This window comes from Anas acuta, chromosome 1 (assembly GCF_963932015.1).
Source record: "Anas acuta chromosome 1, bAnaAcu1.1, whole genome shotgun sequence".
NCBI lineage: Eukaryota > Metazoa > Chordata > Aves > Anseriformes > Anatidae > Anas > Anas acuta.
In genome coordinates, this window is record NC_088979.1 from 151,232,336 (window position 1) to 151,245,302 (window position 12,967).

Here is a 12,967-nt window from a genome sequence, read left to right on the forward strand (position 1 = left end):
TGCGAGGGCCGGGTTCTCAGCCTGGGGGGGGGGGGACAACGTCTTGTTGGCCTAAAGCTGCTGCGGGGAGTGGTTCTGAGCTCGAAATAAAGATATTTGTGTAAATGAGTGTCTTTTGTGTTAATTAGCTAATTGTGTATATAAATAAATAAGTGTGGTGTGTTTTAATTAGCAGCAATTAATGTGGGTGTGGAGACACAGCCTGCTGTGTCCTTGCCTTGCTGCTGCTGGGAGGGAGGGAGAAGATGGCGCTGGGGGTGAGGTGGGCTCAGGTCCTGCAAGCAGACCTTGGGGGTCCGTGGTGCTATTAGTCGGAAATTAACACAGGCTAATTAGTCTGAAATTAATGAGTGGAGGAGAATCAAGCTCCTGGATAGCATCGGCGGAAAGGCTGGTAGTCCTGGGCCGCTGGGTGCGATGCCTGGGTTCCCATCAGGGCGCCTTCTGCTCATGGGGGGCTGCTCACGTTCGTGCAGACTCGTGGCTGGCGTGTGTTTGAAATGTCCTCACCCCCGCCTGCCAAAAAAAGTGACTGATTTCCTCTAAGATGGAAAAAAGCAGACGAGGAAGAAGCTGGGTGCTCTCCTCTCCCCGCACCCCAATCTCCAGGCTCGCCCCTACAGCTGTAGGGTGGCCGGCTGCCCTGCTCACCCACGTCCCCGCAAATCCGAGCAGAGCCTGGGGCTGTTTCCTGGAAAAGCAGCAGCGGCCGGTGCTGGGAGGACAGTGCTGCAGTGATCGTTTGTCTTCCCGTCTGCCTTCCCCGCTGCCGCTGTCAGGAAGCAAACGCTGCCTCCCGTCCCCTTTGCTTTCACCGCCGCAGTCCCGCTTGTGGGGTTGGTGCCGGTTCCGTCTCCTTCCCCTTTTCTACTGGCCTCTCGCAACGAGGCAGGCACAGCACTAAAATTGTCAAGAGAGAGATAAAAGCTGGGAGATCATCCTTTTTCTCTCTCTTTTTCTTCCTTTTTTTTTTTGAAAGGAGATAATTAGGAGCAGAATCTCTGCGAGGAAGAAGATCTTTCCATCATTACTTTATCTCCAGGCAGCTACTCTAATCTCTCCAGGGATACAGTGCTTTCAAGCACCGTATTCTTTCTGCATTTTTCTCTTTTTTTTTTTTTTTTTTTTTAATGCTTTAATCCCTGTGTAGTTCACCCACTTTTGCTACGAAGCAGCAAGTCGGCGAGAGCCGCCGCTTGCGTGCGTGTGTGTGTCCGTCAGCGGCTGCGCGTGAGAGCGCCTGCGATTCTGCCTTCAATTAAACACGCTTTGGGTTTGATCCATGTGGGTCCGTGGGGAATGCTTCCCAAGGGAAATGTAGACACTGTTCGTAGGGATAATTCAGCGGCAGGTTAAAGCTGACACAAAAAGCCAAACCCAAGCTGCAGAGGGGCTGAGGTGAGGAGCTCCGTGCTCCTCGTGGTTGCGATGCAGGGATATGGGGAGAGCATCAGGTGGGCCCCTTCCCATCTCTGCTGGCTTAGGAAAACGTGGGCAGCTTCGTGTCCGAGCCACGGGGAGCAGGGCTGCCGTGGGCTGTGCCTTTGCAGGATCAAAGCCACTCAACGCCATCTTAGGCTGACGAGGCAGGTTTATGGGGGGTATTTTCCACCCCGAGTGGCCGGGTGCCCACCTGTAAATGAAGTCGCGGCAGCAGCAGCGACCTGCTGGAGCACTGCACGAGCCCCATTGAGCTTCCTGCCCGCAGGAGCGAGTGGAGCAGGCTCCCTGCAGGACGCAGAAGCACGGGGAAGCAATTAAGGCAGCCTCCCATTGCTAGGACAGGGCAGGTTGTAGGGCTTTTTGTTCCGTCACCTGCTGGGGACACGTGCAACCCACCTTGGCTGGGTCTAAGGGGGATGGAGGTTGGCACGGCACAGAGGGACACAACCCGCGAGCCCCACTTGAGGTATCCCAACCCCCAGCGTAGAAATTTCAGCGTTTTCTTCTCAAACCTCATAATTAATAGGCTCAGCCCTCAGGTGGGAGGGTTTCCAGCCACTGTGTTTGCCCTGGTGATCTCGTTCTCTGCACAGCGAAGTCCTTTGGGGGGAGGCTTGTTTTGAGCCTGGCTAAGCTCTTGGTCTGCTGGAAACCTCACTGCAGTGAGCGTCACAGTTTAGCAAAGCACCTCTGCTCCTTCTACATCTTTAATTTCTCTTTTATTTATTTATAATTATTTTTTTTTCCTGTCTCTTTTGGGAAGAGGTATCCGGACACTGCGCAGTGCCCAAGGCACGTATCATGGCCACAGCACGCTCTCAGCACAGCTGTTGAACGTCTCCTCCTTTAGCCCTCCCAAGAACGGTTTTATTTTCCCCTGCCTCGGTGCACAAAGCGTTGTTTTTCAACAGGCTGCTGTCCTTAGAGAGGCTCGGGTCTTTTCCTGAGTGGTTATGTTTAATTTAGAAGCTGCCGATATCTGTAAGTCACTGCAATTACTCCTTCCAGCCAGCAGCGCCATCGATTTGTTACCTCCTACCGTCTCCTCCAACCAACCAGCCTTTTAAGCCCTGGAGCAGGTTTTTGGTTCTCGCAGGGCTCAGACAACCAAAAATTGTACCTTCCTGCTCTTTTTTTCCACCCAGATGTGGAACACGCAGCCGCAAAGCGGCAGGGCTGGGGCTCGCCTCTCCCAGGAGGGAAATCAAATATTTATTCCTGCTCTTGATTCCCGTCTCTCAACCAGTTTCTAATCTCTCCATAATGACTTCGTTTCCTTAAGAGCCTTATAGGGAAGAGTTTGCCGTAAGCCTTTAAAATGCCTGGGCAAATTAGAGCCAGCCTTCCCGTGCCCCCCATGCTGCTGAAGTGTCCCCAAGGTTGTGGGGACGTAGCTTCAGGTGAGTTTTGGTGCCGGTGACCTTTTGGTAGGGGTTTTCCATCTCCCTCCTGGTGGACATCCAGCATCCTGGAGGATGGGGGGGATTTTTCCTGGGGGATTTTCCCTTCTTTTTCGACCGCAAGCAGCCCACCAATCCCCCCACGGCACCCCACAGGAGGCTCCGACAGAAACACCACGTTTATTGTCCACAGCCAGCGTTACAAAAGGAAACGTCCCGACACGACACGGCCACGCGCAAGCGAGCGAGCAAGGCGGGGGGGACACCAAGATCACAGTGTTTCCCACTTGGCACAGGGGCTGCGCTGTGTCCCCACCGCGTCCCCCCCTCCCCGGCAGGCTGGCCCCTCTGCCCCCCTTGTCCCCGAGCCGCAGCAGGGGGGCAGCTGGTGCCGAAGGTGCAAAGTGGGACTTTTTTATGGGGTTGGGGGAGCACTGGAAGCTGGACATCACACGAGCGACCATGAACCCCCCCCCCCCAAAATACCCCTCATCCCCTGGCACACACACACACGCACGCACACATCGAGACACCGGTGACCACACGCGTGGAAACATCGCACCTGCAGGCACCCCACGGGGGAAAACCCCCTCCCAGCCCCACTCTGGCCCCAAAGCCAGCGGCTCTCTTCATCCCAGCCCCATGCCACCCGTGTCCCTGTCCCCAACCAGCTCAAAACAGGGGACCGAGGCACAGCTGAGGCCAGCACCCCCCCTGCGAGCAGCTCAGTGCCCAAAATGCTGGGGGGAAAGGGGGGGATGGCAGGGAATACTGTCCCCATGTCCCTTTTCCTTGCTTGTGCTCCGTTCCCTTTTGCACCCCAAATAGGATCGGGTGCATGGGGACGAGGCTCTGCCCCTCTTCCCCTGCCCTCCGTGTGGGCATTGGGGCCTTGGCATGGGGAATGCTTAAAAATAAATAAATAAATAGATAAATAGATAAAATAAATAAAATAAATAGACCCCCACAGGGCTCCTTTCACCCATGGGGGGCCTACGGGGCCTGGCACACTCGACCGGAGCAGAGCTGAAGGGGAAGAGGGGAGGATGCTGATGGCTCCCAGCAAACATCTCGGGGCCCCGTGGGAGCCCGGGCTCACAAACCCAAATATCGGGGCGATAAAAATAAACGGGTGAAGGGGGGTGCCCCGCTCCCAGCTCCCCCAGGCCCCATAGACACAACAGCCAGCGTATGGCACGGCCCAGAAAGAGGGCAAGGTGGGGAGGGGACAGCATGCCGGGGGGGGTGAGCCGTGCCAAGGGGCCCCCCCGGGACGCTGCCATGGGGGCACAGAGCACGGCCCCGTTGTGGTGGTGGAGGTGGTGGCGGGGCCCGCTGGTCGGGGAGGGGACAAAGGGGCTTTTCCTGCTGTCCGCGGGCCGCTCACGCCTTCCTCCCCTCCTCACAGGCGGTGAAGGCGGCCTTGGTGGCCCCCCCGAAGACCTCCACGGCCTGGTCGTCCCACTGGATGACGTTGCCCTGCAGGCGGGAGGTGCAGTTGGCCAAGGCCAGGATCTCCGCCGGGGCCAGCATGTGGTCCCACACACCGAACTGCGCCAGCTCCCCCACGAAGGCCTGCGTGGCGTCGAAGCGGCCACCCAGCGTGTCCTGGGGATGGGGATGGGGATGGAGGTCAGGTTAGCCAGCGAAGAAGCACCCCCCGACCCTATTAATCAAAGCCCCGTGCACCACGGGCCGGAGGGTACCTGCTCCTGGCCCAGGATGATGACACCCTGGGGCTTGATGGCGTGCCACGAGGCCAGGTTCTCGCCAGCGCCCCGCTGCTCGCCGTCCTGGTACGCCGACCACTTGCCGTCCCGGGTGGTCCACGCCACGCAGATGTGGTGCCAGGCCTTGTCCTTCAGGCTCAGCGGCAGCTGGGCGACCTTTGGGTGGAAAGCGAGAGCTCGGCACTCGGCGGGGCTGCTGGTGGATCCCTGGATCCCCCAGGCTCCCCATCCCTCCTTGGGCAGCACCCCAAATCCTGCAGGCATCCAGATCTGCTGCTTCTCCCCCTGAAAAGCCACCCCGTAGAGCCGTCCTCCCCATCCTCCTCCTCCACAACCCTTCCTCCCATCTCTTCCTCCTCATGGCCCCCCATGCCGATCCCAGCTCTGCATTCCTCCAGGCCAAGGTGGTGCAAGCACAAGGAATGGGGACCAGACCCGGTGATGCCCATGGGACCCTTGGGAGCACCAAGAGATGGAGGGAAGGGGACGAGGGAAGGCGCTTCCCTCCTGTCCCGCTCCATCTGGGCTGACCTTGTCATTGATGAGCAGCTCCAGGGGGTTGGTGCCCCACTCCAGCAGCACGATCTCGTTGGCTTGGCTGGGGACGGAGTAAGAGAAAGGGGTGCCGAGCCCCGCCAGGGCCTTGGACTTCAGCCACATGCAGATGGTGAAGGCGTAGAGCTCCGGCAGGCTCTTCTTCATGCGGGCGTACATGTAGTTGTTCTGCACCGGGATGGTCACCTTGAAGGCGTCAGGAGGGCTGTAGCCTGGAGATCCTGAATGTTAGGGATGGGGAGGAGAGAAAAGGAGGGTCAGGAGCTGCTCTTGGGGTGGGGACACCCATCCCGGGGCTCCCCTGGAGGTGCATCTCGGGGTTGGCATCACCCCACGCCGCCTGGTTCCCCGTCGGGCAGGACTCACCGTGCTCCAGCTCGGCCACCCGGCTCTGCAGGGAGTTGAGCTCCTTCTCGATGTCGTGCTGCTGCTGGCTGCGGTCGCTGTTGGCGGCCTGCCGCTCCTTCTGCAGGGTCAGGATCTTGGAGAGGAGCTGCTCCTCCAGCTGCTCCATCTTGGTGTGCAGCGCATCGCGGGCGAGCGCCGGGGCGGTGGGCACCGAGCCGTTGGCGCGGGCCGGCAGCTCCTGCTGCGCTCGGGGGGAGAGAAGTCAACAGGGTGTCAGCACAAAAAGGTTAAATGCACGACCCCGGGGGCTTCTCCAAGAGCTTCATCCCCATCACCGTCATCATTACAACAAGGCCACCTCGGTTTTGGCTGCTTTAGGGGCAAAGCAAGGCCGGGTGCTCGCGCCATCCCGCTGCTTGCTTTGCTGTTTCAGCACGGCCGGTGCCGTAGCGTCGTGTCCCGGGGCTGAAATCCTCTTAGCCCGGCTCAGCCCCTGCGTGGGCGCGTGCACGCGTGCCGGGTCAGGCAGGTAGCCCCCCGACGGCGTAAAGCCAGCCTCACCCATCTGCTGGCACGGCCCCAGCCTCCGGGACACCTGTAAGCGGTGCCACGGAGGAACCGGGTCGGTGGCTGTGACCTGTCCCGTGGGGACACGGTGACACCCCCGCCCCGCCGAGCTGCCCTGGCTGGAGGAAAGCCAGGCTTGGCCGTGCTGGATGAGGCCGCCACGGATGGGAACGGCAGGGGGAAAGCAGCAGGGAGAGGAAGAGCGGAAGGTGGTGTTGGCGTGAGCGCAAGTGGAGCCGGAGCAGGAGGGAACACGCTGAGGCTGGAAGCGAGGAGATGCTGCCAAGAGCCAGCGAAGCTCCGGGCTCGGGAAAAGCCTCCAGCAGGGACTGCCGGGGCAAGACCTCCGCAGGTTTTGCTGAGGAAACCAAAGCGGAGAAGCAAAACCAAAGGGGAGGGTGGGCAGAGAGCAGGCGCCAGCCCCAAGCAGCGGGCACACGGCTTTCTCCGGGATGCCCCTGCGGAGAGAAAAACCCCTCCCAGGAGGGAAAAGCACCCGGCAAAGAGCATCCTGCCTCTGGTCCCCATAACACAGAGGGGTTAGGCAGGGAGCAGTGCCATGGGTACACGTTAGTCAGGGCCCTGTGCGTGCTCCCCTGTGCCGTGCCTGCAGGCTGCGACTGCTGGAGCCGGGGGCTGGACGCCTGCCTCCCCGCCGCACGCCCAGCTCCATCTGCTCAGCACCAAAAAAGAAAAGACTGGGCGCTCCTGTCGCTCCTGCTAGCCCCCGATAGCCTGCCCTACATTACTCAACATGGGCTGAGCGCCGGCTTTTTTTATTTCCCCCCCCTCTCTTCAACTTTTCTTCCTGTGGCTTTCTCACTTCTCTCACTCCGTGGCATCTCCTCGCGTGCCCTCCTGTCCCGTTGGGCTGCCTCTCCTTAAAAATCACCCCCCGCATCTCTCCCAGCTCTTTTTTTTTTTTTTTCCTCTCCCGAATTATTCACCAAACTATTAATTACAGCCGTGCAGCTGTTATTTACCGGCGGCTTTCGGGGAGGGGAGCGCCTCCTCCCCGGCTGTTCGGTGGGCGCCCAGCTTCCCATCTGCCGCCGCGAGTGGGCAGCGGGTGCGGGGGAGGCTCGCTCGGCGTTTTTTTGGCCACCGGAGCCGGGCGAGGAGATTGAGTGCTGCCAGGTAATATTAATCACGTTAAATGTCAGCGGCTGGCGGGGGGTTTAGGGGGGGGGCGGCGGGGCCCGGCACGCACTTGCTCAGCCTGGAGTCATTGTTGGGCAAATGCACTTTCATTTATGTAAGGAGCTCAGGGCCGTAATTTACTAATGCATCAGCAAATCTGCTCCCCGGGGCTTCCCCTTGTGCCCCGCTCACCTCGGCTGACGAGACGAGGAGGGCAGGGACGAGGGACGATGCCCACCGTGGGACCCCGAGCAGGGTGCACCCCAGGGTACCACCATGGGAAAAGCTCACGGCGCGTTTCCATCGCCCCCGAGCCTCGTTCAGGGCTCTGATCCCTTGGGTGCCCCTGGCTGTGCAGCCGGCTCCTCCATCTCCAGGCCGTGCCCCTCCGAGGAGCCGTCCTCCTCCCTCCCGAAGCTCTCTCCGTTTCAATTTGCAGCAGTAATTAAAAGCCTGGAAAAAGGAGCATCTGGCTCCCCGGCTCGGCGTGCCAGGGAGATGCGTCCCGGCGTGCGGAGAGCGAGGGGGGGGAAAGGAAAAGGGGAGGAAAAAGGCCAGCCACGCTGTGCCCAGAGGAAAAACACCGAGAAAGGCTTTCGGGAGGCATTAGGGAGAGAAACAGACGACGCTCCTTGGTGAGACAGGGTCAGGGAGGGCTCCCCGATGTCCCCACCCATCCCCTCACCCATGGGGGCACGGAGCCTGCCCCGCTTCCCCTGGGGCAAACCAAGAATCAAATGACTGAATAGGTTTTGTATCGATAAATCTTACATCTTACAGGGCCCAGGTTATATCGATGATCTGCCAGCCCTCAAAGCATCCAGCATCAAGGCTTGTTGACAAAACCACAGAAATCACCTCCCCAGGGCGATTTGCTTCACCCTGCTCCCCAAACTGAGCTCAACCAGGATCCCCTCTCCCTCCTTCCCCCTTCCAGGGAACCCCAGCGGGAATTTTGGGTGTCCTCGAGGTGCCGCACAGCATCCTATCGGGCTGGGTCCCCCAAATATCGCGTGCTCCTTGGGCACGTGTGGATGTGGGTGAGCCAGAGCCCCCCTATAGCCTGCGGGACCCCGCTCGTGCGAACCCTTCCCTGGGGTGGGTGCTTTGTGGGGAATTAAGGGCAGGTGGGCTTCGCTGCTGGGGATGAGGAGGATGGGCAGCAAGTCCCAAAAATGCCTTCTTCCCCTGCCTGTGGCCTGCTGCTGTAAGAGGGGGCAGAGGGGCAAAACCAACCCCGAAACCATCCGCTCTGCCCCGAGGGGGCCTGGGGATCAGTAGGGAAAGCGATGGGGACCCGAATGGGAAGATGGGGCAGCCGAGGGCTCGCAGGTGGCTCTGACCCTGGTGCACCTTGGGGGTGTCCCCGCAGCACCTGGGGGCTCTCCTGCGCCCTATCCACCGCCCTCCCCTAATTGCGCTCCCTCCCAACCACAGACCCAAACCATCCCACCTCCACGCGTGCCCAGCCTGGGCTCCCCCCCAGCCTTCCCCCGCCCCCCCGAGCCCTCTCCCCGCACCTCGATGCGCTCGATGCGGTCCTGGAGAGCTCGCACCGCTTCCTCCAGCTCCCTGACAGCGGGCGGCTCGGCGGGGGGATGCCCCATGGTGCCGGGCTTGGGGGCTGCCCGCAGCCCTGCGGCGGGGGCTTGGGGTGCCCGGAACCCCCCTTCGCAGCGGCTCAGCTTGCCGGTGAGCTCCCGGATTGTCTCCTGGTCCATGCGGATCCTTTCTTTTTGCTCCAGCGCCGTGCGGCGGAGCTGCGCCGCGGCGCTGCGCAGGGCCAGCAGCTCCTCGGGGCCGGTGGTCCCCGGGCCGGTGGCCGCGGGGCACTCGGCGCTCAGCGGGGTGCAGACGAAGCGGCTGAAAAGAGGAGGGGGAGAACCGGGGAGCCGAGGACCGGCGCTGGCCAAAGCCTCGGCGGGGCCGTGCAGGGCCCCCAGCCCCTTATCGGCCGGGGGGAGCAGGGCGGCGGCGGCCGAGTCATTGTCGGAGGAGGAGGAGGAGGAAGGGGGAGAGGAAGAGGCGGCGGTGCCGGCAGGGTGGACGCTGGCGATGATGCAGATGATGGCCCCCAGGAAAGCCAGCATGCCCGCCGCCAGCAGCACGGCCAGAAACTTCAGGGTGGCAGCGGCGTGGGGGGCGCGGGGCCCGAGGACGGCGAGAAAACGGGAGCCGGAGGGATGGACGGACAGACGGACAGCCCGGAGGCAGCCGATGGATGGGCGGATGGACGGACAGACACGGGTGGATGGATGGATGGCAGCAGCACCGGCGCCGGGGCCCCGTGGCGCCGCCTTTATATGCGCCGGGCGGTGCCGCACGCCCCCCCCCGGCCCGCCCCGGGGCGGCTCCGAGCCCCGAAGCCCCCCCCCAAAAAGCAGCACGGAGAAAAAATGGGGAAAAAATGGGATAAATGGGTTTGGGAAGGGGGTGATGCTCAGGTGAGCATCCTGCCCCTGCCAAGCCTCCATCCCGTCTCGCCCAGGGATCCACAAGGGCTGCGCGGCACAACAACCTCCTTCCAGCCTGGCTGCCTTTATTTTCAGGTCTCCCATCCCAATAAACGCATCTCCTGTCATCCCACCCCATAATTAGGGCTGTCTGAGCCGGCACGCTCAGGCACGACCTCACCGATGTCCGTGTGTCCCATCCAGCCTGGCACCCACCTCTCCATCCTTCTTCCTGCTCCAAAAAAACGTGGCTGAGACGACTTAGGAGGCAAAAGGGCTGCCCCAGGATGCCCCCACTGTTGTGTTTTTTGGCATTCAGTGGGGTTGAGGTGAGCCTGGCACAAGCAGCACGAAATCTTTGGCCGTGCTCTGCTTTGGCAAGCAGCGATCCCTGCTAAAAACACAACATTTCTGGAGAGGGCAGCCCCGGGGCTTCGTGAGCTGTGGATGCTGGAGATGTTCCCCAAGTTGGCACCCTCTGGACAAGACCCAAGTCACATCAGGGAACAGTAGTATGAAGGGAATTTGGGGTCAATGGTCGCCTCAGAGGGTGCCAGGCACTGGCTGTGCCTAGAAACTACCCAGAAAGTGCGAAGTCGCCGTGGTTCTCCCCATGGTTCTCCCCTTCCAGCCCTCGTTGCCCCAAACCACCCCCTTTCCCCATCGCAGCTCAGAACAGAGCATCCTTCCCCGCTGCCCCCATCCCACCTCCCCCCCAGGCCCCATCCCACCCCCTCCCCAAGAACAACGACCACATTTGGAATGTAACAATTTATTGGGGTTAATTTTTTTTTTCCTTTTTTTTTTTTTTTTTTTTTTTCTTTTTTAACTCCCCATTTCTGGCATTGATACAATATTCAAGAGCAGCAGAAAGAACAAAATGTACAAGAATACAAGAGTAATTAGCACAACCCCCACCCCCAAAACCTGGAGCAAACCAGTTTTTTCTTTGCGGGAAGCGCCAGGGGAAGGGGCGATTCAATCGCCCCTCCGGCGGCTGTGCCTCCCACCCATCCGCTCTAGACAGAGTTTAGCCAGCTGGGAACTGGATTAAAAACAAAACAAAACACCAAAAAAAAAAAAAAGAAAAAAACAAAACAAAACAGAACAAAAGCAAACACTATTTAAAATGAAAATTGCAAGACAAAAAAAAAATATATAGATATACAATTCATCCGTGCACAATTCTTAAATGCATTTTTTTTTTTTCAAAATAAAAAAAAAAAATTACAAGATACATATTTAGGTTTGTTTTAAATTAAAAAAAAAAAATAATGACCGCCTTCACTCTGTATGCCAAGTGAGGGGGAAATGAAGGGACAGATGGGGTGCACCAGAGCCACCAGCACTCTAGGAGTTCGTTCTGCCCTTCTCTAAGAGAAGGAGCAAGGCTCTGGTGCTGCCAAAACTCAAGCGCGGGCAGGAGCTGAAGCACCCGAGTACCACAGAGCTCAGTGGGGCCACCTCCGCCTGCTCGGCGTTGGAAGAGTTGCAGGATCCTGCAGGATTCGAGCCTAAGCTTGGCACCGGGGAAGGTGAAAGGAAGAAACAGATGAGGCAGGCCCCTGTCCTCCACCACCACTGGATGACTTTCTACCCAAAAGGGAAAGAAACGAAACCAAAAAATCCCAAAGTAAGAGAGAGAGAGTCCTCCGTTCTCGAGGAGCAAACAAGGCTTCACGGCGGGGGAGAGGGGGAAGGAGGGGAGGACAGCAAACCAAGCTAACGGGGGCAAGAAGGGGGGCACGGGTACGATGACTTCTTCCTAAGACGAGTCATCACGGCCAATTTTTATTTATTTTTTATTCTGTTTGAGAACTTGACCTAAGGCCACGTCCGCAGCAGGATGGCCCCTTCGGCCACCTACCAGCCGAGGAGAACCTACCTGCCTCTGCTCTGCCGGGGGGGCAGCCTCAGGCCCTAAATACCAGGGCAAAGCCAGAGCCCCACAAAGCTCAGAACAAAGCCGCGAGAGCCGGGGCTCTGCTGGGAGCTGGCTCTGCAGGGGCTCGTGCTGACCGTGCCCCTTCAGAAGAGCTGCCGGAGACAGCCTGGTCTCCCACGGGCAGACCAAGAACAGCGCCTTTCGCTGCTGGAAGGAGAAATGGGAAGAAAAGAAGAAGAAAACTCGAAGCCCTGTGGCAGCTTTTGAAGCGCGGCAGCCAGGACGGAGCGCGCACGGGGTGGGACGGGACGGGCTGGTGGCAGAGGGGAGGGGGCGTTCCTTTGATCCTCGGATATTTCTAGATTAAAAAAAAAGTAAAATAAGATCCCAGCTCTTGCACGATTATTGGGCGATTGAAAGATGCAGCGAAAGCAAGCGACATTGGAGTAAAAGGATGCGCCAGGCAAGGAGGAAAAAGGTCTTGTCAGAAGAGGGGGGGGAGGAAGGAGGCGAGGGGAACAAAAAAAAAACCAAGCACTTAGCCAGACACGCGCTCCAGGTTTGTCACACCTCCCTGGGGACAAAGATCTGCTCCCAAGCCGTCTCACTAATGCCACGGCCCAGACCGGGCAGAAGCGGGGGGGACTTGGGACAGCACCCCCAGCACGGCAGAGCCCAGAGAAAGCTTTTCCTCTGCTGCCAGGGGGCCCCCAAAAAGGTGGTCGCCTCCAGGCAGCTGCCGAAACCTCCTCTACAAAGAGGGGCCGGGAAAGGGAGTGAAATCCCTCGGAAGACTCAGCTCAGAGACAGCTCCTACCTGGTAAAAAGAGCAGGACTGGGTTTCGTTATTTCCTTATGGTTATTTCAGAAACCTCCCTGGGAACGTCGGGACGGGGAGAAGAAACGCTCCTCCGAAAACAGAGCTCAAGCCGTGGCTCACCACAGCCGGGCCTGCTCACCACAGCCTGTTTTTTTTTTTTTTTTCTCTGTTTTCCACCCCGAAAGGAGCTCGCATCTCATCGGCTTCACGCTCTGCTCGGCCAGGAGGGAGGAGAGCACGAGACGGGAGGCTGCGGGAAGCACTCAGAGACCTCGACGGGTAGGGAGGGAGAGAGAAGAGGAAGCTCCCGAGGACAGCGGGGGCTGCGGGAGGCGTCGGGACATCCCTCGCCGAGCCCAGGGCACCAGAGAAATCCAGGCAGGGAACTGTCCTGGCGTCCCCTGCCTGCCACCTTCTGCTCAGACGCCAACCTCTGGTGGCTCAGAGACCCTAAAGGGAGGAGAGGCGAGTCTGCGTGAGCCCCCGCTGGGCTTAATCCTCGGGGGGAGGGAGAGGAGAGACGGCGATTTGGCAGGAAAGGTACATGCCCACCCCAAATCTAGCAGCTTGCTGTGCATGCAAAGTCAAGTCAACTGTTTCCGTGTTGCGGGCCTGGCCCCAAGGCT

At 59.4% G+C, this 12,967-nt stretch overlaps 1 protein-coding gene across 1 annotated transcript; it reads right to left on the bottom strand.

The window, feature by feature from the left end:
- Positions 1-3,004: 3,004 nt before the first annotated feature.
- Positions 3,005-9,476, bottom strand: NPTXR (neuronal pentraxin receptor). The gene is made up of 5 exons (XM_068666395.1): positions 8,704-9,476; positions 5,495-5,717; positions 5,105-5,349; positions 4,550-4,729; positions 3,005-4,451 (listed from the first exon to the last, which is right to left on the bottom strand). Exons 1-5 carry the CDS (start codon positions 9,271-9,273, stop codon positions 4,227-4,229), a joined length of 1,443 nt encoding a protein of 480 aa, XP_068522496.1. The 5' UTR covers positions 9,274-9,476; the 3' UTR covers positions 3,005-4,226.
- Between the last annotated feature and the right edge of the window lie 3,491 nt (positions 9,477-12,967).